Genomic DNA, 22,560 nt, shown 5'->3' on the forward strand with positions numbered 1-22,560 from the left:
GGGGGGGCGTATGGGGGAGGACGTTGGGGGACGAGACGCTGGGGGGGTTGTGGAGGGAGGGGGGGAGGAGCCGGTGAGAGCCAGGAGGGGGAGGGTTGCTCAGTGCCCGGGGTGCAACAGGGTGCTGTCGGTCGCCAATATGGCGAGGCACCAAAGGGCGTGCCTGGTGTGGGACCCTGGGGGGGGGGCAAGTCCCTGACGGGGATCGACGGCCCGGAAACGGAACAAACGGAACGGAACGGAAGGTAACGCAGATGACGAAGGTAACGCAGGTGACGAAGGTAACGCAGATGACGAAGGTAACGCAGGTGACGGAGGTTGTGTCGCGTGCAGACGCCGTGGTCCGGGACGCGACGTGTCGAGCGCTGCTGGGGGGGAGCGCTGGGGCGGCAGATGCGAGGCACGCGACCAGGGCGCCGCCGCTGCAGCGCGTGTTGCTCCCCATACAGGTCGGCATGCATCATGAATTATTTATATGAAATTAAATAGTTATACCAGAATGATTTATTTTATAGTGAATTTACTTGGCGTGTTCTTCGCTTTTAAAGTCTTGGTGAATCTTTGGTTGCCATGGAATTATCATCAGAGGCTGTTCTATCGGAAATTGGAACGAGTTTGTAGCTCCGTCAGTCAATCACTTCACGACTTTTGCAGATAAACTTATCGAGTAAAGACGATAATTTGGCAGTTACGTGCATTTATTAGGCCTGTTTTGATGGTACTACTTCCCCAGAGTAATCGAGTCCTGAATAGAACTTTCATCCCGCAGCGATTTTATTAAGGCAATGTTTGAAATTGATTATTAAAGTTCATTAATATTCCTTTTTTAATACTGCTAGCTTACGAAGCATGTTTTGCATTCTTCTTCATGTTAGATAATATATTTTCATACTATAGTGTATACACTATACAATATAAGTAACCAATAAGTCTTAGCCCTTTACGCCCTGAATTTCTGGGATGAAAATCGTAAAATTCACTTTTTCGGTTTTAAGTCTCACTTCAAAGCTGACATTCTGACCTATCAAAATCTAAGACTTTTTTTATTCCTGTGAATTTTTCGAAAAAATGACAGAAAACGTGAAATTGTTGGAAAACCGAGGTTTTTTTCTGTGTGACGAATTCGTCACGCCAGGGCGTAAAGGGTCAGATTACTCGAGAAGAATGTTTAAGTCACACATCGTTATTATGTCGTAAACCTTCCCTACAAATCGCAGTTATGATCAGAATTATACGGTTTTTATTAATGATGTATTTGTCCTCTGTTAACCGTGTTAGTCTGTGTTAATTATTTATGTGCTTGTCCTGTGTTTAACTCGTTAGTCTGTGTTAATTATTTATATGCTTGTCCTGTGTTTAATGTGCTAGTCTGTGATAATTTATTATTGGCTTGTTTTGTGTTTAATGCGTGTTTAATGTGCTTGTCCTGTGCTCGATCTTCCTGTGTCTACTTACTAATGAATGTTGCAATAATAGATATGTTATCATACAGTTGGCTACCAGTGATAGCGTATCGTACCCCCTGTAAAGTGTAACTCGCGTGTAGAAAAAGTTTTCGGGTGTAGCGGGTTAATATAACTTGATATAACTTAATAACTTAACATAAATCATAAGAATTGGAGGGCAAGTAAATTAAACTTAAGTGTAACTCTAATCTAACTAAACTGTTCGGGTGTAGCAGGTTAAATATAACTTGATACCTATTATTTAATATCTTAACATAACTCAGGAGAGTTGAAGGGCAAGTAAAGTAAACTTAAGTAAATTGTAACTCTAATTTAATTAAAATGTTTGGGTGTAGCAGGTTAATATAACTTACTATAACTTAATATAACCTAATATAACTTGATATAATTTAATTAAAACTCAGGAGAAATGGAGGGCAGACGCGGCAGCGGCAGCGTGCGAGCTGCTGCACGCTCTCCTGGCGCCGCTCACCAGAGGTCAGCCTTGTTTGTAGGACCAACCGCCTTATGTTTACAATGATTTCTTTTAATTATGACATTCATTATTTGTTTATAAGTTTGACCATGTTTTTCTTAACTTTTTTTCCAAATTTGTGAAAATGCTCGTGAAGCCAATAATTTGTCCAATAATATTTGGAGTTAGGTAGGGAAATGTGCTTGTGAAATTTTTTAGTTATTTGTTACTTGGGCAGTTGTTGATCTGTTCTAAATGAACTGCTCAGCGAGTAATTCTGGTCCAGTTCTGATATTGAGAATAAGGTCTATTTAGAAAAATACCTGTCGTGATATAAATGATGATGGACTGAAATACCGTACACGCATTAAACTACGATAGAAAAATATAAGAACAAATTAAATATAATTGCTGTTCCATTCCTACCTTCTTTTATTATTTGAAGAGTAACGTTGATTTGAATAAGTTTTAGGATTTTTATGACTTTGATTGCATTCAAATCGTACAAGAGGTTAAATATTTGTGATCGTACAAGATGTTTAATGTATGTAATCGTACAAGAGGTTAAATCTATGTGATATATATATGCATACAGGAGCGGTAAGGACCGCTGTCGTCTCGCAGCTCATCTCCGCCAGAGCTTCTGACGCGCTCATACGATGCCTGCTACAGCACCGGCAACAGCTGCAGCTACAAGAACTACAGCAGCAGCAGGTGCAAGAACTACAGCAGCAGCTGCAGCTACATGAGCTACAACAGCAGCAGGTGCAAGAGCTACAGCAGCAACAGCAACAGCTGCAGCTACAAGAGCTACAACAGCAGCAGGTTCACTACGACGCGCTCGCGCTCGCTTCGTGCCAAGTCATCGCAAAACTAATCACTAAAGGTAAGCTGAACGTCTTTGAAGAAGCCATTTTTTCTAGAGCCAAGAGAACGCATGTTACTAATTGTAACTTTTTAATTCTTATTTCCTTGCGCCACCTGCTTTTGGAACGAGAAAAAGATTTTTTGTGATGACATCATGTAACCTTATTAGTTCATTTGAATTATTTTAAATTTATAAAATGCTACGGTACTTGATATATTTATTTATGTTAAAATGTTAGTTACAAAAATGACTTGTGAGCAGAATGGTAGTCAACGCTTTTTCTGCCTAAGAAGAAAATTTCTGCAACGCGTAGACCATTTGATGCTCCCACTGGTGAATGCTTCTACAAATGGCTTAGCTGAATATTCAGACGAATTGCTCGGCTGAATTGCTAAGCTGAATTTCCAGACGAATTGCTTAGCTGAATTTCCAGACGAATCGCTTAGCTGAATTTCCAGACGAATCGCTTAGCTGAATTTCCAGACGAATTGCTTAGCTGAATTTCCAGACGAATTGCTTAGCTGAATTTCCAGACGAATTGCTTAGCTGAATTTCCAGACGAATTGCTTAGCTGCTGAATTTCCAGACGAAATGTTCTGACGAATTGCTTAGCTGAATTTCCAGACGAATTGCTTAGCTGCTGAATTTCCAGACGAAATGTTCTGACGAATTGCTTAGCTGAATTTCCAGACGAATTGCTCTGATGAATTTTGCGTACGTATACAGACGGGAGGGGAGCGGTGCGGCTGCGTCTGGCAGGGGGCGTGTCGCTGGTGCTGCGGCTGCTGCAGGAGCGCGCGGCGAGGCGCCCTACGCCGCCCCTGCTGCCCTACCTCATCCTCCTCAGCCTCGTCGCCAGGAACGGTGCGTGCGGGAGTCTTATCATCAGCCATGTCAATTCCCATCAGCCATGTCAATTCCCATCAGCCATGTCAATTCCTATCATTCATGTCAATTCCATCATCCATGTAAATTCCATCAGCCATTTCAGTAAACTTGATACATTTTAGTAAACTTGAAACTCGTTGTTATTTAACTTCCATTTGTTTCAACTGGTAATTAAATTCAGAGATTAGCTGCACTGCCTAAACATTCTCAAGAACCCCGAAGGCTTTATATAAGGCGTGTTGCAGGCGGCAACCAGCACTTGCTGGGGCGCGAGGGCGCCGTGCGGACGTTGGTGTCCATGCTCGCCTCGGCTCCCGCCAAGCACGCCACCAAAATAAAATATCTCATCGACATCCTCGCTTCCCTCGCAGCTACCAGTCAGTAGCTCGTTTTAGTCGTGTCCGACTTGCTTGGTAGTAAAATGCTATCTTTGATGATTGTCGTCCTACTTTGATTTCAATTCATTTGGTAATAAGTGAGTAGGTAATAAATTTCAATTCATTTGGTAGTAAGTACCTAAGTAGGTAATATATTAATTATTATTAATCATTTGGTAATAATTAAGCAGGTAATAAATTTCAATTCATTTGGTAATAAGTAAGTAGGTAATAAATTTCATTTCAATTCATTTGGTAAAAAGTAAGTAGGTAATAAATTTCAATTCATTTGATAATAAGTAAGTAGGTAATAAATAGTAATTTATTTTGTTGAGAATGGCTTAAATGATGAAACATCTAAGCACCATGAGAAAGATTCCTGGGATGTTTACTTTCGACTGATGTCTTATAATTGAAGTCGCTGTGCACTGCTGCAAATTTCGAGCTGTGAGTTCCTTTCGTGCACAAATTGATGAATTTTTTCAACTTTATGAATTCATTTATCTGCCGCTATCGAATATATCATCGGAAATTGAATGTCTCTTAAGCTTTAAATGACTTTACTATGGATTATCGTATATTTACGATATCATTAATCCAGGATATTGAACACATAATACAGGATATTATAATACATAGACAGGATATTATCGTATATTCATTAATACTTTTTCCTGTCGTTCCAAAGAAAGTTGTGCAGTGGAATGTGCGTGTTACGGTGCAGTGGGCGCTGCAGTGGCAGCTCTGCAGGGCTGGCGGAGCACTGAGCCTAAACTGCTGAGCAAAATATTGCGCTCTGCAGTGCTGCTCTTCCAGCGCATCTCTGACACAAGTGCGATAACGTCGCGTTTCCTTCAATATGATTTCCTTCAAAATATCCTAACTCATTTACCTCCCTAATATTCGTCACTGCTGCTTGTTCATTTCTTTACCATAACTTTTACTTAAATATACTGTTATCGTGACATATAATGTAACTTTTGCTATATGTATTGAGGTCACTTCATTGCTTGAATCGCAAATTCATCAAGAATTGAAAAACAAAAACTTTTATTATGATTTCGTTAGGTTTTCGAAGCACTTACAAATAATTACGAGTGCTATTGTTCGTAGTTGAGATAGAAACGAATAAGGTTCATAATTGTTACTTCTTATTTAATGATGAATGCGCCGTGTCTGTGACAAAAGTCTCTTGTTTACTTTTTTCTTTGTCTATTGAAATGCACGACTAACAGAAGAGTCATGTAGTTTTAATATGAGGAACGACTTGTATTCGTATTATCGTTCTCAGAGAAATCGAATGAAATTAAATTTTTAATTATGTTCCATCAATAATAATAGATTAATAAATTTTAATTTTTTTGCAGAGGAGGGCCGGTTTGCGGTGACCAGCGAGGGCGCTCTGTCGCTGCTACAGGATTTTATTTTCTCGTGTCCGGACCAGCGAAGCCTGGACAGCGCCGTGTGCTCGGCCGTAACCTTCTTCCTCAAGTGCCACCAAGAAGCCCCCCAGCAGATGTACCCCTCCAACGCACTCCCCCTCATCGTCTTCCGCCCCCCAACTTCAGACGTGGGCACTGGAGACGTGGATGTAAATTTCCCGACCTCGTCACAAGCCGCTTCCATTCAAACCGCCGACATTGACGATGCAGAGGATGACGATGAGGAAATAGGCTTAGAAGACGTTGAGCTTGAAGATGATCGGGAAACTCCTTCTCGTGATCTTCAAGTTGATTATGACCCCCAAAAGAACGATGTTCAACGGAGCCCTTGCGACGACACCACTAGCGTCGGATTTCGAGTGCCGTTACTTGAGCTGATGAGCTACGGACGTTTCTGTCCGGAACTGGGCGGGGAGGCGCGCAGGAAGGAGCTTTCTTTCTGGGAAAGTGTTAACGCCCTGAGCGGAGGTTCGTGTGGTTATTACACATCTTATGATAAATAATTCGCTTGCTTTTTAAGCTTATGCGATGCTGTGTGTGTTAAGATAGTTTTATTTAATGGCTTGAAATAAAAATGCTTAATAGAGATCAAATCTTGTTTGGTTAGCTTTTGTCTCAGAGAATACCTACTCCTTGCATGTGCTTCCGACCAAACAACCACCGCAGAAAAAAAGATCTCAACCCTCAACAGATCGCTACGCACTTCCCATCAGCCAAACAAACCGATACTTTTTTTCGTATTCTACCACTTTTGCTTCAAGCCTTGCTATGATTGTCCCCATGTCTTCCCTCCCGATGAATAACGTTGAAATAAAATTTATTAATATTTAATTTTGTTGAAACAGAATCTAATGAAGGTTATTTCAACGTGTGTTGCGTGGTGTGTTACAGTGAAAAACATCGCTGCTACCTCGAGCGTCTCGACCACGTCGTCGGCTCGACGCGAGACGTACGCGAGACTCGCGTCGTCCACCAAGTCGCTGCTGCCCTTCGTCAAGATCGCGTACCCTGACCTGGTGGGGGGCGCGTCTCCCCGCCACCTGGAGGCGCTCCACGTCAAAGAACCGCGGCTTGCGAGGTCATACAATTGTTCTGTTCATTGATTTTTTCTTTCTTGATTTTCTATTGAAATTTTTTCTGTTCGTTTAATTCTTTCTTTCTTGATTTTCTATTGAATTTTTTTCTGTTCGTTTAATTCTTTCTTTCTTGATTTTCTGTTCGAATTTGTGCTGTTCGTTTTATTCTTTCTTTCTTGATTTTCTGTTCAAATTTGTTCTGTTCATTGATTCTTTCTATCTTGATTTTCTGTTCAAATTTGTTCTGTTCGTTTGATTCTTTCATTCTTGATTTTCTGTTCAAATTTGTTCTATTCAATTGATTCTTTCCATCTTGATTTTCTGTTCAAAAATTTTCTGTTCATTTGATTCTTTCTTTCTTGATTTCCTGTTCATATTTGTTATGTTCATTTGATTCTTTCTCTCTTGATTTTCTGTTCAAAAAATTTCTGTTCATTTGATTCTTTACTTATTCTTCGCTGTTTCTTTCCATTTACTCCCCATATATTGAAGGAACATATGTTCGTGTCAATTATACCAGTTTAACTTATGATAGTCGTGCTCGATTTAATATGGCTTTGTAATTCATTTATATAACTGAATAACCTGTTCTTCTTATGCCTTCTGGTTCGTCATTCCATTCATATATCTAGCAATTTTTTCTCAACAGTTTTTTTATTTTAGTAAAAACAAGTCATTTAGTCTTTGCAGTGAAAACTCTTTCCCAAGTATCTTGTCTTGTAATTAATATATTCACCATATTAAACTCGGAGTGTCTGAGTGTCTAAGACCACCAAGATTGGAGCAGCGAGTTGGGAGTTCAAAACCCGCAACTATTTGTAAAAATTGTGGTCGAATTGGCAATATTGCAAGTTTCTAAGAGTCCGACAGCCTGATCAGAGCTAAGCTAGCACCGCTATATTGTATTATTAATATCTCAACGCGTGATATTCTTAACAAAATCCTTGATCCTGCTGCTGTATTCTAATAATGGTTATTGATCCTGACATTACGCGTGCAGAACACGTGGCGTGCAGCGCGTGGAACAGGTGCTACGTGGGCAGATGGTGCGCCGCGTGGTCTACGACCTGGACGCGCTGCTGCACACATCCTCCTCCCGCGGGCCCCACCCGCTCACTGCCGCACCGCTCGACGGGTAACGCTTTATGAATGATTTGTATGTCATCGTATTTTTGTTCATATTGTATTTCAATTGTTGCATTTTTGTTGAATTTTCACGTTTATTGATACCTATAGTTTAACGGTTTCTTGTACTATTTTTTTGCTTAAAAAGTAGACTTTAAAATATATGACATGACAGAAACTCCTTTGACTTTTTTTTTCTTATTCTAATCACCACGAATTCTCTGGTGATTTATTTGCTCATTAATACACACTTCAACTTCCCAACTCCCCTCATCATTTCCATAGTCTGAATTTTTATTCCAGGTATCCCAAATCCCCGGATGATTCTTTTTTTCCCTTTGCTTGCGCTCTAGTCATCCTAAGTTCTAAGTCTCCCTGAGTCACCCGAAGTCTCCCTAAGTCTCCCTAAGTCTCGGTACTGCCCAATACACTCGTCAACGGAGCAAACTACACTGAGATTATTTTGTGTCCTAGAACTCATTTTCCTTGCTGATTTCAAATTGGCTTTGTTTTTTCTTATCACATCTAGATATCAAAATAGTCGCTTTATTTCGTAAAATATATTTAATAATTTAAAGCATCTCACTATCAGGTTTGATAAAAAAAAACTTTTTTTCTGGTCTAACCGCTACAAATTATGTATGTATAATTAATGAGCTTCCCTCTAATTAATGAGCTTCCCTCTAATTAATGAGCTTCCCTCTAATTAATGAGCTTCCCTATAATTAATGAGCTTCCCTATAATTAATGAGCTTCCCTCTAATTAATGAGCTTCCCTCAGCCTGAGTAACTGTGATGAGAGGCGCGTGGGGCAGCGGGACGCGTCGGCGCGGAGCCTCAACTTCGAGAGCCGCTTTGAAGGCGGCAACCTCAGGCGCGCCGTACAGGTCTCGTCTCTTTGTTCTCTTGATTTGCATACTTATAGGCTCCTAATATTTATAAACTAGTTGAAAATAATAAGTTTGATCAAATAGATAATGTATAAATTTGTTCAGGCGCGCTGTACAACAGGTCTCGTCTCTTAGTCTTGATTATCATACTTGTAGGCTCATAATATTTATAAACTAGTTGAAAATAATAAGTTTGATCATATGAATAATGTATAAATTTCTTCACTGGCATAAATTGGCAGAACCATTCAGTTGCATAGTCCATGGCCTGAATTATCGATTTGTTTTTTATACATCCACTTAAATTCTTTCTACAATCATCATGAAAATGATTTATCTTGGATACCTATAGTCATCCTAAGTATCATTTGACGGCTAAGTTAGCCGTCGACATGACGTGCTAATCATCATGAAATTTAAACCTATTGTCATCTTAAGCCTTATTGGATAATTAATATTAGATTTTAGTTATTTCCCTAGTTAGTAAGCATACGTTAATGCTGCGTCAGGTTGGTGACCGTGAGTACGAGCTTGTGCTGCGCAGCGACGTGAGCAGCACGCAGCACCACCAGTGGTTCTACTTTGAAGTGAGCAACATGCAGGCCAGGCTGCCCTACGTCTTCTCTATTGTCAACTGCGAGAAGCCTAACAGCGAGTACAATGACGGTCAGGTTCTATTCTTCTAACGCATTTTGGAAGCCCGTTATTATTTTGTGTTTTTTTTTTTAATTTGAAGCCCGTTATTTTGTGTTATTTATTATTTGAAGCCCTTTATTTTGTGTTATTTAATATTTGACGTCCCTTATTTTGCGTTTTTTTTTTATTTTATTATGCCCGTGTAGTGGCTAATTATCTAATGAATCGATAATCGTAGTAATATTAAAACGAGTAAAAACTTTACAGTAAAAGCCAAGTCGTGGCACAAATGACAAGATCTGTGTTGTACGCATGCAGGTATGAAGCCGCTGCTGTTCAGCGTGAAGGAAGCGATGCACGGCCGCCCTCACTGGGTGCGTGCGGGAACTGAAGTCCTGTACCACAAGAACCACTACCGACGCCCCCCTCCTGTGGTTCTGGACCTTCATAACCATGCTGGTGGTGGTGGTGACGTGGTGGTAAATGCTGGTGGAGTTTCACAGGTTGATTCCACCAAGAAAGCCTCGACCAAGAAGAGTCAGACGAGCTTGTCTTACTACACCGTCAGTTTCACCATCGTCTTCCCGCACGCGTACGACGTCTGCTACCTTGCTTACCTCTACCCTTACTCCTACACTCACTTGAAGGTGGGTTAGTTTACCTACTTATTGATACCTCGCTTACCTCTACCCTTACTCCTACACTCGCTTGAAGGTGGGTTAGTTTACCTACTTATTGATACCTCGCTTACCTCTACCCTAGCTCCTACACTCACTTGAAGGTGGGTTAGTTTACCTACTTATTGATACCTCGCTTACCTCTACCCTTACTCCTACACTCACTTGAAGGTGCGTCACTTTGCCTACTTTATAATTAGAATATTTGAACTAAGGGTAATGTAATTACACTTAGGAGCTTCTCGTAGGTATTTTATCCTTTAGATGATTAATGTGTTTAATAAGTTATATATATCTTCATTTGCCCAAGTGTCGGCGTATTCTTGTATTATGTCCCGTGTATAATAAATCTTTGTTGTTTATTTCTTACTTTCTTCGCTTTGGTTCTGTTTTCATTATTTTTTTTCTGAGTTAACTTGCGCATTGGTCTTTACTTCTTCACAAAGAAACACTACAACTTAAATATTGGCTTGATGATGTAAAAGTTTTCTGTTGATTCATGCCTTTGTGCCTTAAATGCAGTGCTTCCTGAGGACTCTTGAAGCGAGCGTTGCTGCGGACGTTTTCTACTCCTGCCAAACATTGTGCCATTCTCCTAACGGCAACCCTGTTCCTTTGCTCACCATCACCAGCAAAGATGATGTCGTCTCTTCTGATCCGCGGCTAGTCCGTCCTCAACATGGAAGAAATTTTCACAAGATGTCCAACACTAGCACTGGTCATATTTTTGCTCCAAATGTTGCGAACAGTCGCTCTGTTGATACCAGTAAAGATTACAAACCAACTATAGAGAATAATGCCCTCTCTGTAGATAGTGACGCCGAACCATTCCATATTCCGCGACCTGTTGACTTCGGACAAAGCTTGAAGTGCCATTTGAATCCTCATAGTGAAATAGATCGGCAGAATAAAGTGAACGTTGATTCCCGTAGCTGTGATAGTAGCCTCAAACGTAGTTGTAGTAAAAATAATATTTGTAGTGTAAGTAGTTTTAGTGCAGATAGTATCCGTGATAGTCTTAATGACAATTTGAAGTGCTGCAATACAAACCCGCCTGAAAATGGCATTTTCTGTGATACTGATGTTGTGAAAGATTATCTCTCTGATGAAGTGTCCTCTCCCGTTAATGTCGCCAGCATTAGCTCAAGTGTGGAAAAAGATTTGTGCAAAAATAATAATAGCGAGCCGGGAAAATTGTCAGTGGTTTTGAAAGATACTGCCAATGGTGTTCATATTAACGAGAAAAAAAGAGCTGACAGCGCTACAGACGCTAAAAATTCTGGATCGAGCAGTCCTGACACTTCTCCTTCATCCTGTTACTCGACTCCTACAATTGAGATTTTGTACAGCGACCTTTTTAGTGAAGACGGCAGCAGCAAGTTTAGTTTCTCGGAGGCAACGCCAGCTAAGGAGGCAGCAAAAGTCAAAACTTCTAAAGAAACCTCATCCAAAGCCGTAGAGTCTGTTGAGAAGACAATTAAGTCGAAGAATTCTGCTGGGAAGAAACCTACGACGGGAATTGTTAATATCAGAGATGAGAATGCAAAAGAAGAAACCGCTGGGCTGTCGCCTGAAATTAATGCCGATGCGTCGAGTTCAGAAATCGCGATGCGAGCAGCTGTTGCAAGCAACGAGAGTTCCATCTTCTACAATAAAGCTTCGATTGTCACTGGTGAAACTTGTTCTGGATTGAAGTTTCCTGAAGGCAGCGAGGCTTCCAGCAGTGAGAAAATTACGAAAACCACAGAAATATCTTCAAATGAAACTGTGAGCTTGGAGCCTGTGGCTGCCCCCGTCGACCCGACGTTAGGTAAGCATGACACAACCAAGACTCAGTGGGATGGCCACGACTCGCCTGACTTCAGGAGCCCCAGCGCCGTCGAGGACATGTGGTCCAAACTCACCGAGTCTGCGCAGGCTGCCACCGCGTCTGATGCTCCTAGAGACGCACGCGAGACGATGAGAGATCATCACTTGTCTTGCGATACCAGCGAGTGTGATGCAAGCGTTGTTGATGGCTGTCGTCTCGCACGTACGCCCAAGGTGAGAGTTGAAACGTTGCAAAAATGATTAAGTTTCGAACATCTGAATGTTAGTTAGAATTTGCGACGTTTCGTTTTTGTTCATGGAATTGAACAGATTCTGGTAATGGGTCGTTCTTCTGGTTTATATTTTGTCTTTCTTATTCAAGTACGGTAGGTATGTTTTTATACGCATCATATATGTTTCGCTGAGGAAGTATTTCATTCCATGTGATCTCCGAAAATATTTTTTATATTTTAATCCAATTGCTTACACGATATTGACGGATGGATAGTCCCTTGTCCACTATAAGCCTTACTCCTCCTCATCTTCCTATTCACCTCTCCCCATTCCCTCTCACCTCTTTCCATTCCTATTTACCTCCTTCCTTCTGTGTCATCATACCTCATAGCATGAGGCCTGTTGTTGATAATTACCTCCTCCACAAGACTGATCTCCCGCTCATCCCTGCCCCCCCAGCCGGTGGTGTTCCTGAGCAGTCGCGTGCACCCCGGGGAGAGCAACGCGTCCTGGCTGATGGAGGGCTCCCTACGGTGGCTGGTGTCGGGGCACGCCGCCGCCGCTGCCCTGCGACGACGCTGCGTCATCAAGGTCGTGCCCATGCTTAATGTCGAGGGCGTCATTCACGGCAAGTGAGTCACATTCATGATTAACTCTTTTATATACTGACTTTATTTCTTGGTCAGTGAGTCTCTTGTAAAAATTTTTTTTTAAGGCTGATATTGCGGCTTGGTGACTGAGAATTATTGATAAGTGCTCATTTTCAAGCGGCTACGTTTGCTGGTCTGTGGATACCAATGATATTGCTGTGGGCTCACTCTGAAAGCCAACTAGGCCCAAGCATCGGCGTTAAATACGGTTCGTGATCGTAATTCCAACCCACTCCTTATTCATGTTCCAAGGGAATTCAAACTCCACTTGTATTCGCTATTTAATGTTTCAAGTTCAAGCCCTAAACTTCCCTCCGTCACGTCTCCGCATCAAACAATAACTAGCGCAGCGTTCCTAGAGTGCGGACGTGAACAGTGAAGTAGTCTCTAAACCTAAAATTTCAAAAAATATCTTCAATTAAAACCCTAACAATATGTATTTTTTTAGGCTGCTATTCATTTATGTAAGATTAGTTGTTCTCATTGTTGTCGTGCTCATGCACACTCTTTCACTGTTGTGTGTATTTGCTTTATTATAAAGCGTTTCAGATAGATACGCATGTTGCTTTTTGATGTTATTTCGTGCAATATTCGTGGGAAAACATAGACAAATTTGCAGGGCATAATTTGCGGTGTATAGCAGAGCTGCTGTTGCAGACGCAGTATACAGGAGTTGCAGTTCAGCTTAGACAATAGACTGATCACACCAAAGAAATAACACTGCAGCACGTTAGGATTGCATCCGAATGAGACAACGTCAAGAATCATCATTGTATTTCAATATAAGCAAGCATACGTTTCCTGAGCCCAGAGTCAGTTAATTTCCGGGTGAGAGATGATGCTTCCTGAGACTCAGCTCGTGACGGTTCTGATGCTTTCAGATGAGCAATAAATTTTAAGTTTTTTTTATGTTATTCTGAAGCTTGATCGGAAAATATTCGCAAATAAGGATATTAATGTCTTAAATTACGAATGGTCTGGCAACAGAGCCCAGCTGAAAGCTTCCTTCCTCTCAAGTTGGTTCACTCGGTCTCGACTCAAGTTTCTTTTAGGTGTGAACTCTGGGATGGTCAGTCCCTCTGGGCTAGTTAATTCCTCTGTGATTATCAGTCCGTTGTTGGTGAGGCCGATGGCATGATGGACATTTCCAGCGTTTGTTTCCTGCGGTGCCTGAAGGAGGAGGCTCAGAAATGGGATCCCAGGATCAGCGATGATGTTACTCTCGTCTGTTCGCTCCAATAGTTTGTCCAAGTCCAATTGGGAGTTTATCTCCTTGATTGAATCATTAGAGAATACGTGCTCATCTACGTGGTCGCTTTGAAGATGCTGGGTGGGCTTGGTTTCCTCGTCATTTATATTAACTCCGATTATTTGCAATGAGGTTAGATTTTTGTCTCGAGTATGGCTGGGATTCAGTATCGAAGTGTTACTTTGGTCAGTCGGTCCTAGCAATTCCTTAAAAGAATTTTCGATTATTTGTGTTTGACCGCCAGCTTCGTTTGAATTTGAATCTGGTATATCTTTTCTGACCTGGGGATCAATAGTTGAAAGTTTCAAGAGGGTTTTCCGTATGACGTCAGTCGACACTCGGCTCCTTGGAGTCGTTGGAGCGCCGCTGTCGGGGAAGTGTATTACGCGGTTGGCAGGACCGGTTGTGTGGGGGCGGCTAGGGGGGCTTGTGGTTGAAGATGAAGGTCTGCTGATGTTCCTAACTCCCTGCCTGATGAATTTCCTGTTGGCAGGTCGGCGGTAGTAATGTCAATAATTGGAATTACAGAAATGTTTTTTTTTCTTATAAATCTGTTACTAACAATAATGTGTAGCGATCATAGATGTGCACGATTTGTTCAAATGGGTTCTTTAGATCGGGAGATCTCGAACTAACAATTTATTTTGGATAGAAAATTTAATGCATAGGTTGAAGATCACTGTGCCCAGTGGCTTAGATTGAGCTGTACTCATAACTCTGCGTGAATCGACGGTTCGAAAAGGACTTTCACAAAGATGATAATTTTGGAACGTCTACATTTACCTGCTTACCGCGTGCGAGAGTTTGCTTCTGTGTCATTGGTGGAGGGCGGGTTACTCCTGACGTAGTTGAAGAAGTAGCAGCGAGTGATCTGGCAGATGAAGTGATGAGGCTGCGTACAAGACGCTGTCTTCCATTGCTCTGCATCAAGCAGCATGCATTGCTCGTTGCTGCTCCTGTTATATAAGAAGCAGTGAGCAGCTCAGTCTTGTGTGGGAGAGAAATCATGCAAGTTATATGCTGGTAGTAACTCAATTTGCCTTACCAAATTTCAAGTGAGAGTAGAATGCGTTTTGAATGACTGGAAGAAATAGGTATTAGTTATTAAAATGGTATCGCGGTAGAAAATCTATTGTATTATTAAAGTTTTACATTTCTAATGTTTATTAATGTCATGCTGGCAACTGGCATCCAGTAGGTAAAGCTGGTGTTGTAAGGATATGTTGCACCACAACATTTACTCACGTCAGTTTGGCAGCTGGCGCCCAGTAGGTAAAGCTGGTGTTGTAGGGTTGCCCGCTGGTCATCCAGAGCCACTGACTTGACCCCAGCTGGTTGCCACTGGTCCAGAAGCTTTGGCGGCCGTAGCCTATACTCCATAAGTAACAATTCACAAATTGATGCATTGACATCGAAATTTTCGGTAAACAACCTTGCAGGTTAGATCATTCTAGTTTCTGAATTACGGTATTCTCTTTGAAGTATTAAGAAAATAGAAAATTTCTTATCGTTGATTAATTTATAATGAAAAATCATTATTGGATTATTTGTTTTTAATTATTATTTATTTTCAGATATACTCGTTTATCACTGAAGAGTGCTATAGCTCTCAAAAATGTACATACCTACTTGAGGATCTTTTAAAAATCGGTTCTGAGCTCACGAAAATTGGTTCATAATACATTAACTTTTGAGGTGAAAGGCATTTAGTTGAAAGATTTCTAAATTTTTACAGAAAATTTGAAGGTAACGAAAGAAGCGTTTTATTACAAATCAAATACCAATATGAAAGGTATTCAATCAATTTAATTTGAATTCATCCATGCATGGAAAGCTCAGCTAGGGCCACACTATCGGAAATATTTTGTAACTCCGTCAGCCAGTCACTAACGACGCTTCAATCTAAACCCACCAATTACAGACAAGAAATCGGCTGCTACGTGAACCTTGGCTAGTTTTGATAGTACGGCCACAGAATCAAATGCATTGAGATCGCTACGAAGACAAATACAGCTCATTGCGTTATTTTTCATCCGTTGTAAGTGTTCATAGAAGGTATGCTGGTCGCTGCTCACCGTTGTTATTCAGGAAGGTTCGCAAGACCTGCGCGTCTTCTTGCGAGTCTTCGGTGAGGAGCTCCATGCCAATAGTCCTGCAGTACTGGTACGCTAGGAACCTGTGGACATGGTCAGCGGTTAGCATCCTGGTATCTATATGGCTGTGACATGAGTATGGGGTTGGGGGTTGTATATTAACTTGGTCACTTGTTACTACTTGTGTCTCTGTGTGCTGTAAAATGGGCATGACTGCTTTAACAAGAACACGCGTTACTACCAGGATATCAGCGTGCTGTAACATGACCATGGGTTATTGGTGATCAACTGGTGTATTTTTCACGGCAGTGAGACATTGAATTGAAATTGCGTTGAATTAACGTTAATTTAACCGATCAAAGATTAATTCAATGTTGATTCAACCATAGATGTCTGGAGGGGAGGCAGTAATCGTTCAGCGTCTACAACTTTAAAACAGAGCTGCGCAATCTGTAGGAAGCTTGATTCTGTACTGTTGTGATTCTGCTTCGTGCTGAGAATTTGTATTGCCAGTTGGCAATCTTGTTGTACGCGAATTTTTTTTACGTGTTTGCGACTTTGTTTAGGCGTTGTAGGGGGACTGCGTTACCAAGAGAGGGGTGCGTTGTAGGGGGACTGCGTTACCAAGAGAGGGGTGCGTTGTAGGGGGACTGCGTTACCAAGAGAGGGGTGCGTTGTAGGGGGACTGCGCTGAGATGTAGTAGCTGCGCCCCTCTATTTCCACGGTGCTGATGCGCTGACCTGTAGAATGTGAATGTTGGCAGGTTATGATTTCTCAAGTGGGAATTACTGTCTATAATTTGCAGCGTAATTTACAATGAAACGAGCTCACATGCATAAATACTAATTTTTTGTTCATGGAATTAAAACGAAGATCAGGCTCACTTTGTGCCAAATGAAGTGTCGTCACACCATTTTCTATGACTTCTGTATATCATTAAGACATCAAAAGTTTGAATGCATTGGAGTAGAAATTAAATTTGGACTAAATGATTGGATAAGGTGGAAATTTAGTTGAGCCGTTTTCATCTTTGATTTTCAATTCTGTTGAAGTTATAGAATATTTTCTCACTTAATTGAGTTATGCCCGTCATGGCTAGCAAAGCTTCATACTTGATGACTTTACAGATTATTAGGAATAGATTTTGACTTTTCCAGCTAAATGCCGTTAAACAGCCATTACGAAACTAACATACAACTCTGGTCCAACACCAAACGAAACGCCGCCTAGCCTTCGCTACACTCGGCACTGCTTGAACGCGTCTCACCTGCAGTAGGTGGCGACGAGAAGCAGAAAGCTGCCAGAAGTAGCCATCTGCTCACTGATAACACTCTTCCCATCGTCATTATTTACAATTTTTACCTATTAATGTACTTCTGTATTTAATTCGTCAAGTTTTCGTTATTTCTATACGTGAAAAACGTTCGCTTCACTTTTCTTCTGCGTTGTTTACTGCAGAAATAGTTGGGTTAGAACAATAATGGGTGACAGATTATTTGTACTATCACTGTATGGTATGTAAGTTTAGTTTACTTTCAAGCTTGTAAATTCAATTGTGAGAGCCCGGAAATAAAGTATAATAACCTGAACTCAGCATAAATCTTTATTTACAAAATTTCTGGTTCAGAACGTAAAATGTCAGATGCAATCGTTTATTTGGATACATTATGTATGCTGATTATTAGATGTTGATCGCGATATACCACCTATATAATTGTCATAGAAACCCACTTTCAATAAATTTTATTGGGATAACAATTCTATTGAAACAATAAATACTGTTGATGTTCCAGGAAGCCCTTGAGATGCAGATCATCATATTCCTGTTGGCAAGTTATATTTTCTGCGCAATTTTTCCCTTCAACTCTCATTGATCTTTCTCATCTCGTGCGATTGTATCGTCCTGTTGTTTTGTATATTTTTTCATATTTTACTCCTCCGTTATTTCTTTCGGTATCCCTTCTCATTTTCTCGTGTATATGCCGCTGCAACCAATCAAAATTTGAATGTGCGGCCCGAGTATAAATGGGTGGTTATTGAATACTTTCGTTAAAAATTTGTAGGACGCTCTGGTATTTCCGCTCTTTTTTTTTATTGTTGGCTCTAAGTTATTCTGATCTTTCGTCCGACGTTCAAATTCTGGGAATTGCCCCGAGGAATCCCCCAGACGAGCCGGACGTTGAGTGTGTTGTATACTGCAGGGTGCGTTTTACTAGACTTCAAAAATTACGGGTTAATATTCATGTTCGCTTTCCCAATTGCGGGTGAATATTCCTGTTCTCATTCCAAAAATGCGTCGTTTGATTAAATTTCACATTTGTCTAGGTGAACATCATTCAATCTCGAGATTTTTTTTTGTACCGTTTCCTTTCAAAATTTACTGGAATTCATCGCCGTTGACTGTAATTGGAAAAATTCTACTATCCTTGTGTTGAACGGTGGTTTTACAGTGAGGTGGCCTGCTCTGGTTTTATATGAACGATACGGCTGTTTATCAATTGAATACTCCTATAAACGCGTGCAAAGTCTTGTTCTGATGTGTGCAAAGGCTTATACTAAGTGTGCAAATTGATAACGAACTTTCCTCCGGAACTTTGATCCCAGGCAACGTGTTCGGGCCGCTCTAAACTCGTATATGTCGGCGGGTTTGTTTCCAAAGGCAACCTTCCATTTCGGTTAATTTTCCATTATGCAACTTCAGTGCCTCAAGTTGGCTGTAGTTATCTATTATCGCTGTAATTATGCATAACAGGCATTTATATAAAGCTTGTTGATTTTGACCACACCTTGCGTTATCGCTCCATCACAAGGCACTATACAATTGCACTCGTAGCTAGTGTCATGCTACCGACATGGCGATGCTTGTCATTCATCTGTTAGGACAGAGACTGCACTGAACTTCACTGCACTGTAATCCTAATAAATGCACAGCACTTGTCATCAATTCACTGCACCGTGCATGTACTGTGGCAAGCACCGCACACCGCGCACTAACCGCGGCTGCTCGCGCCGTCGCCGCTGCTTGGAATGTGCCCAGCTCCGGCATGACCTTCGCTGGCCGCTGCTTGTGCCAGGCGCCGTATTAAATAAAAGATTCGCTTATTCGTTCGCCAAACTACAATCTTATTTTTAGTTCGAGAAAGTATTTCTTTTTGTCGGAAACGTTTCAGCCCTGCCCAGTGGAAATTGGCCTGCTACATTCGATCGTATTCAAGACTATTAAAATTGTTTTTCTATATGAATATATTTTATTTTTCTGTGTCATAAGATAGCGTCATTCTATATAGCGATTTTTTGCGCATGTTCTCATTTATGGAAAAATGGCGCTATTGTGTTCGTCATGTCCGTCCGTCTGTCTGTCCGTCCGGTTGTCCGTCCGTGACCACGTTTTCGTCGACGAGAAAATGCGCTCTCTGTCACTCACTGCAGTGAGTACTGAGTTATATTTTTTTAGTTGGTTTACACGCGTCTAGGCGACGCTTGCCGCCGCGTAATTTATGATGTGGTTGACCTTAACGCGCATGACCCAAGGTCATCAGGCTGGAGGCATCAGCTCGGGGTTTCCTGGACATCTTCTCAGAGATTCTTGACCGCGGGGCTTCATTTTGCTACATTTTTTTTATTAATTGATTTTAATAACCATATTGAATTATATGTAATTTAAACTATAAACTAAATGATTACACTTGAAAACTATATTGAATTAGTGCATTATTTGGGTATATTTATCATAATAATAGCTGCTGTCTCGGCCGTCCAAAAACTTTTTGTTCTTGATCGCCAGCCACGATCTGTTAAGAGTTATTTCATCCATATCCTTTATCACTGTTTATATATATTTCCTCCATATCCTTTTTTACATCCTGCATGTGGCTACGTCTGTATGTGTCGTGTTGTGTGGCGTTTATGCAAGGAAATCCCAGCCCAGGTGGCTTCTTTGCTGATTTGGAACGGCTAATTTTTAATTTCCAAATAATATTGCAAGTTTTAGCTGATATATTTAATATTGCTGACATTATTGTTGGTATTGCCAGCACGCGGTGCGGGCTGACGGGGGAAGACCTCAACCGGCGCTGGCGCAGCCCCTCAGCCACCCTCCACCCCTCCATTTATCACTCCAAGGTATCGTTAAAATCTTCTGTTTTCTCTTACAAATACATATTTAGTTTTTTTATCTTATAGTATAATATAGATAGATATAAATAATAATCTAGATTAGTCTGTGACAAATTCAAATTCAGAATAATAATTATTAATTAATCATAATTATAATTAAAATTTTTTAAATTATATTTTAGTTACAATTATTATTACTTGAATATTTATATTGACTTCGTAGACTCAAACCTGCTGCTATCTTCCAAGATATAGGTTAGTTACCGCTCAATTATCTTCAGCTTTGCAATTTTTGTTTTATGTCAGGTCTTGCTTAGAATTTGAAGGTGGAACACGGATGCTATATATGATTCTGATGATCAAATGCTATCCAAGATGAAACATTTGTTTACTTTAATTACGCAAGTTTTACTCTATCTTGTAAAATTTCTATAAGTTTTCACCCTGTGACTGCTTGAAGTACGTTTTATTAAGATAAAATGGATATTAAGATAAAATATGCTTTGAAATTATGAATTCTCCAGTGCTTTTAGGTTCAATTAATGCTTTTGTGTGGTTCAACTAATTTTGTTTTAAAAGTGATTTTATAACTTTTTCTTTCTGCAGGCTTTGCTTGAGTATCTCACGCATGTCGTGGGGAATGCTGACAATGCTGGCAACAACGCTCCTGCTGACGATGCTGACAGCAAACCTCCTGCTGACAGAGCATCTCTGCTTCTTGCATCGGCTGGTGTCAGCGGTGACGACGTCTCTGCCATGCCCGTCTCTGCTTGCAGTTCAGCCACCGGCGTCTCTGACGAAGTGCAACGTCGCGGCCACGACGCTCATCTTGCGGCACCTGTGCTGGACTGCAATTCGATGAGTCTTGCTTCTTCGTCTTGTACACCTGCTAATAAATCAAATGATGAGCTTCAGATCCCAAAAGATGGTGCCCTTAAAGCGTCACTTGATAGGAAGTTCGAAGGCTGCGCAGATGTGACAAAAAATGGCGTCAGGGAGTCGGGAGGGGGAGCTGCCGTGGCGGAAGGTGACTTTAGGGAGTCGACAGGTAATGCCACTGTGGCAGAAGGTGATGTTAGGGAGTCTGGACGTAATGCCACTGTGGCAAAGAGTGGCACTAGGGAGTCTGAAGACGGTGCCACCGTGGCTGAGAGTGGCACTAGGGAGTCGAGAGGTAATGCCACCATGGCAGAGAGTGGCACTAGGGCGTGTGCAGGCGTCGCCACCGTGGCAGAGAGTGGCGTGGTCGTGTACTGCGACTACCACGGCCACTCCCGGCAGAAGAACCTCTTCCTGTACGGCTGCTCGAGGCGTCTGTCGTGGTGGCCTCAGGACCGATGCCTGCCTGATCACCCGCGGCTCACGGTGCGTACAGAGTAATGTTTCCTGCTGTCTTATACTTACATTTGTTTTATAATTTATACGATGAGTGGCTTTCAAGAAACCCACACAGAAAATACAGAGCTCACACACAAGCTTTAGGACATACAAACAAAACAGTACACACATACTCGTTCTGAGTAACGTTACCTGCTGTTTTATCCTACAAATGTTTATACGATGAGTGGCTTTGAAGAGACGTGTATTTGTTTTTAATTAGTATAGGCTGTAGAAATTGTTCTTTTATACAAGTGTGATTGAAGATTATCTAAAGTTAGGTTTTTTTAGGTTTTAAGCTCTGATCATCATCTGCGTCTGCGTTTTGCAGCATCATTAATTGTGTGAAAACCTGAGTAAGGAATTTAAATGCAAAGAAAACACCAATCAAATTCACCATATCGATATTGAAAACGTTTCAAAGTCCAGCTCCATCATCAGTTGGACAAAGTAAAAATGAACAAAATCATATTATAAGTCAAACTTCTAAGACAGACATAAAACCTTGTGAACTTGCGATATAAGCAGACTGATAATATAAGTACCGGTACTTATAAAACCTGAGTAAATATGCTGATACTTTTGGAATGCGTATACAATGTGAACATGTACATGCCAAGCCTCCGAGATTAGCACGCCAGAGCTGGAGGTCCGAAAATGAATGAAATTTAAATTTGCACTTATACCGTATAAAAAAGTATATACTTGCTCTCTCATATACCTGCATATATACGCCAGAGCCGTCGTTGTGAAACCAATTCCATCTGTCTGTAAGAGAGCTAGCAAAATATATATGCTGCATTATGGCAGTAAATATGTAAAGGAATATGTAAACTACATTGTAACCTGTCTTTACAATACTTGAGAGGAAACGCCCAGTAATTTCACCATATCTTCACCGAGTTCTTGAAGATATGGTGAATCTACATTGCCCTTTCTTTGTTTATATCTTCGTTGACTAAGCAAACAAATGATATAATTTTGTGGAATATTAATATGAGTTTGTATTTTGATAGTGAATTTATTGTGTTTTTCGTTGTTTATTAATCCTTTTTTTGACTTGCGAGTTAATCATTGTCGGATGGCATAAGTTCAATTGTACCAAAACTCGGTCCGGTTATAACTTATAAAG

The 22,560-nt window shown here is 41.0% G+C and overlaps 2 protein-coding genes across 3 annotated transcripts in view; one reads left to right on the forward strand and one right to left on the reverse strand.

The window, feature by feature from the left end:
* Window positions 1-22,560, forward strand: part of LOC108674703 — a 31,060-nt gene that overhangs the window by 1,998 nt on the left and 6,502 nt on the right. Inside the window, exons 3-18 of the mRNA XM_047885416.1 lie at window positions 334-449; window positions 1,871-1,943; window positions 2,516-2,806; window positions 3,515-3,652; window positions 3,922-4,053; window positions 4,742-4,885; window positions 5,421-5,963; window positions 6,387-6,573; window positions 7,572-7,706; window positions 8,478-8,583; window positions 9,096-9,252; window positions 9,541-9,869; window positions 10,422-11,942; window positions 12,402-12,574; window positions 19,970-20,057; window positions 20,658-21,416. Of these exons, the coding sequence (XP_047741372.1) occupies window positions 334-449; window positions 1,871-1,943; window positions 2,516-2,806; window positions 3,515-3,652; window positions 3,922-4,053; window positions 4,742-4,885; window positions 5,421-5,963; window positions 6,387-6,573; window positions 7,572-7,706; window positions 8,478-8,583; window positions 9,096-9,252; window positions 9,541-9,869; window positions 10,422-11,942; window positions 12,402-12,574; window positions 19,970-20,057; window positions 20,658-21,416 (4,892 nt within the window). The remainder of the gene's footprint in view (window positions 1-333; window positions 450-1,870; window positions 1,944-2,515; window positions 2,807-3,514; window positions 3,653-3,921; window positions 4,054-4,741; window positions 4,886-5,420; window positions 5,964-6,386; window positions 6,574-7,571; window positions 7,707-8,477; window positions 8,584-9,095; window positions 9,253-9,540; window positions 9,870-10,421; window positions 11,943-12,401; window positions 12,575-19,969; window positions 20,058-20,657; window positions 21,417-22,560) is intronic.
* LOC108674717 (C-type lectin domain family 4 member A-like) lies at window positions 13,352-17,414 on the reverse strand. Of its 2 annotated transcripts, none has more exons than XM_018162681.2 (6): window positions 17,203-17,412; window positions 16,594-16,675; window positions 15,917-16,017; window positions 15,087-15,210; window positions 14,633-14,797; window positions 13,352-14,324 (listed from the first exon to the last, which is right to left on the reverse strand). In XM_018162681.2, exons 1-6 carry the CDS (start codon window positions 17,279-17,281, stop codon window positions 13,559-13,561), a joined length of 1,317 nt encoding a protein of 438 aa, XP_018018170.1. In that variant the 5' UTR covers window positions 17,282-17,412; the 3' UTR covers window positions 13,352-13,558. The 2 variants fall into 2 exon arrangements, with proteins under 2 accessions (XP_018018170.1, XP_018018172.1); XM_018162683.2 differs by having other exon boundaries at window positions 14,258-14,324; window positions 14,625-14,797; window positions 17,203-17,414.

This window comes from Hyalella azteca, unplaced genomic scaffold, assembly GCF_000764305.2.
Source record: "Hyalella azteca isolate HAZT.00-mixed unplaced genomic scaffold, Hazt_2.0.2 contig17851, whole genome shotgun sequence".
NCBI lineage: Eukaryota > Metazoa > Arthropoda > Malacostraca > Amphipoda > Hyalellidae > Hyalella > Hyalella azteca.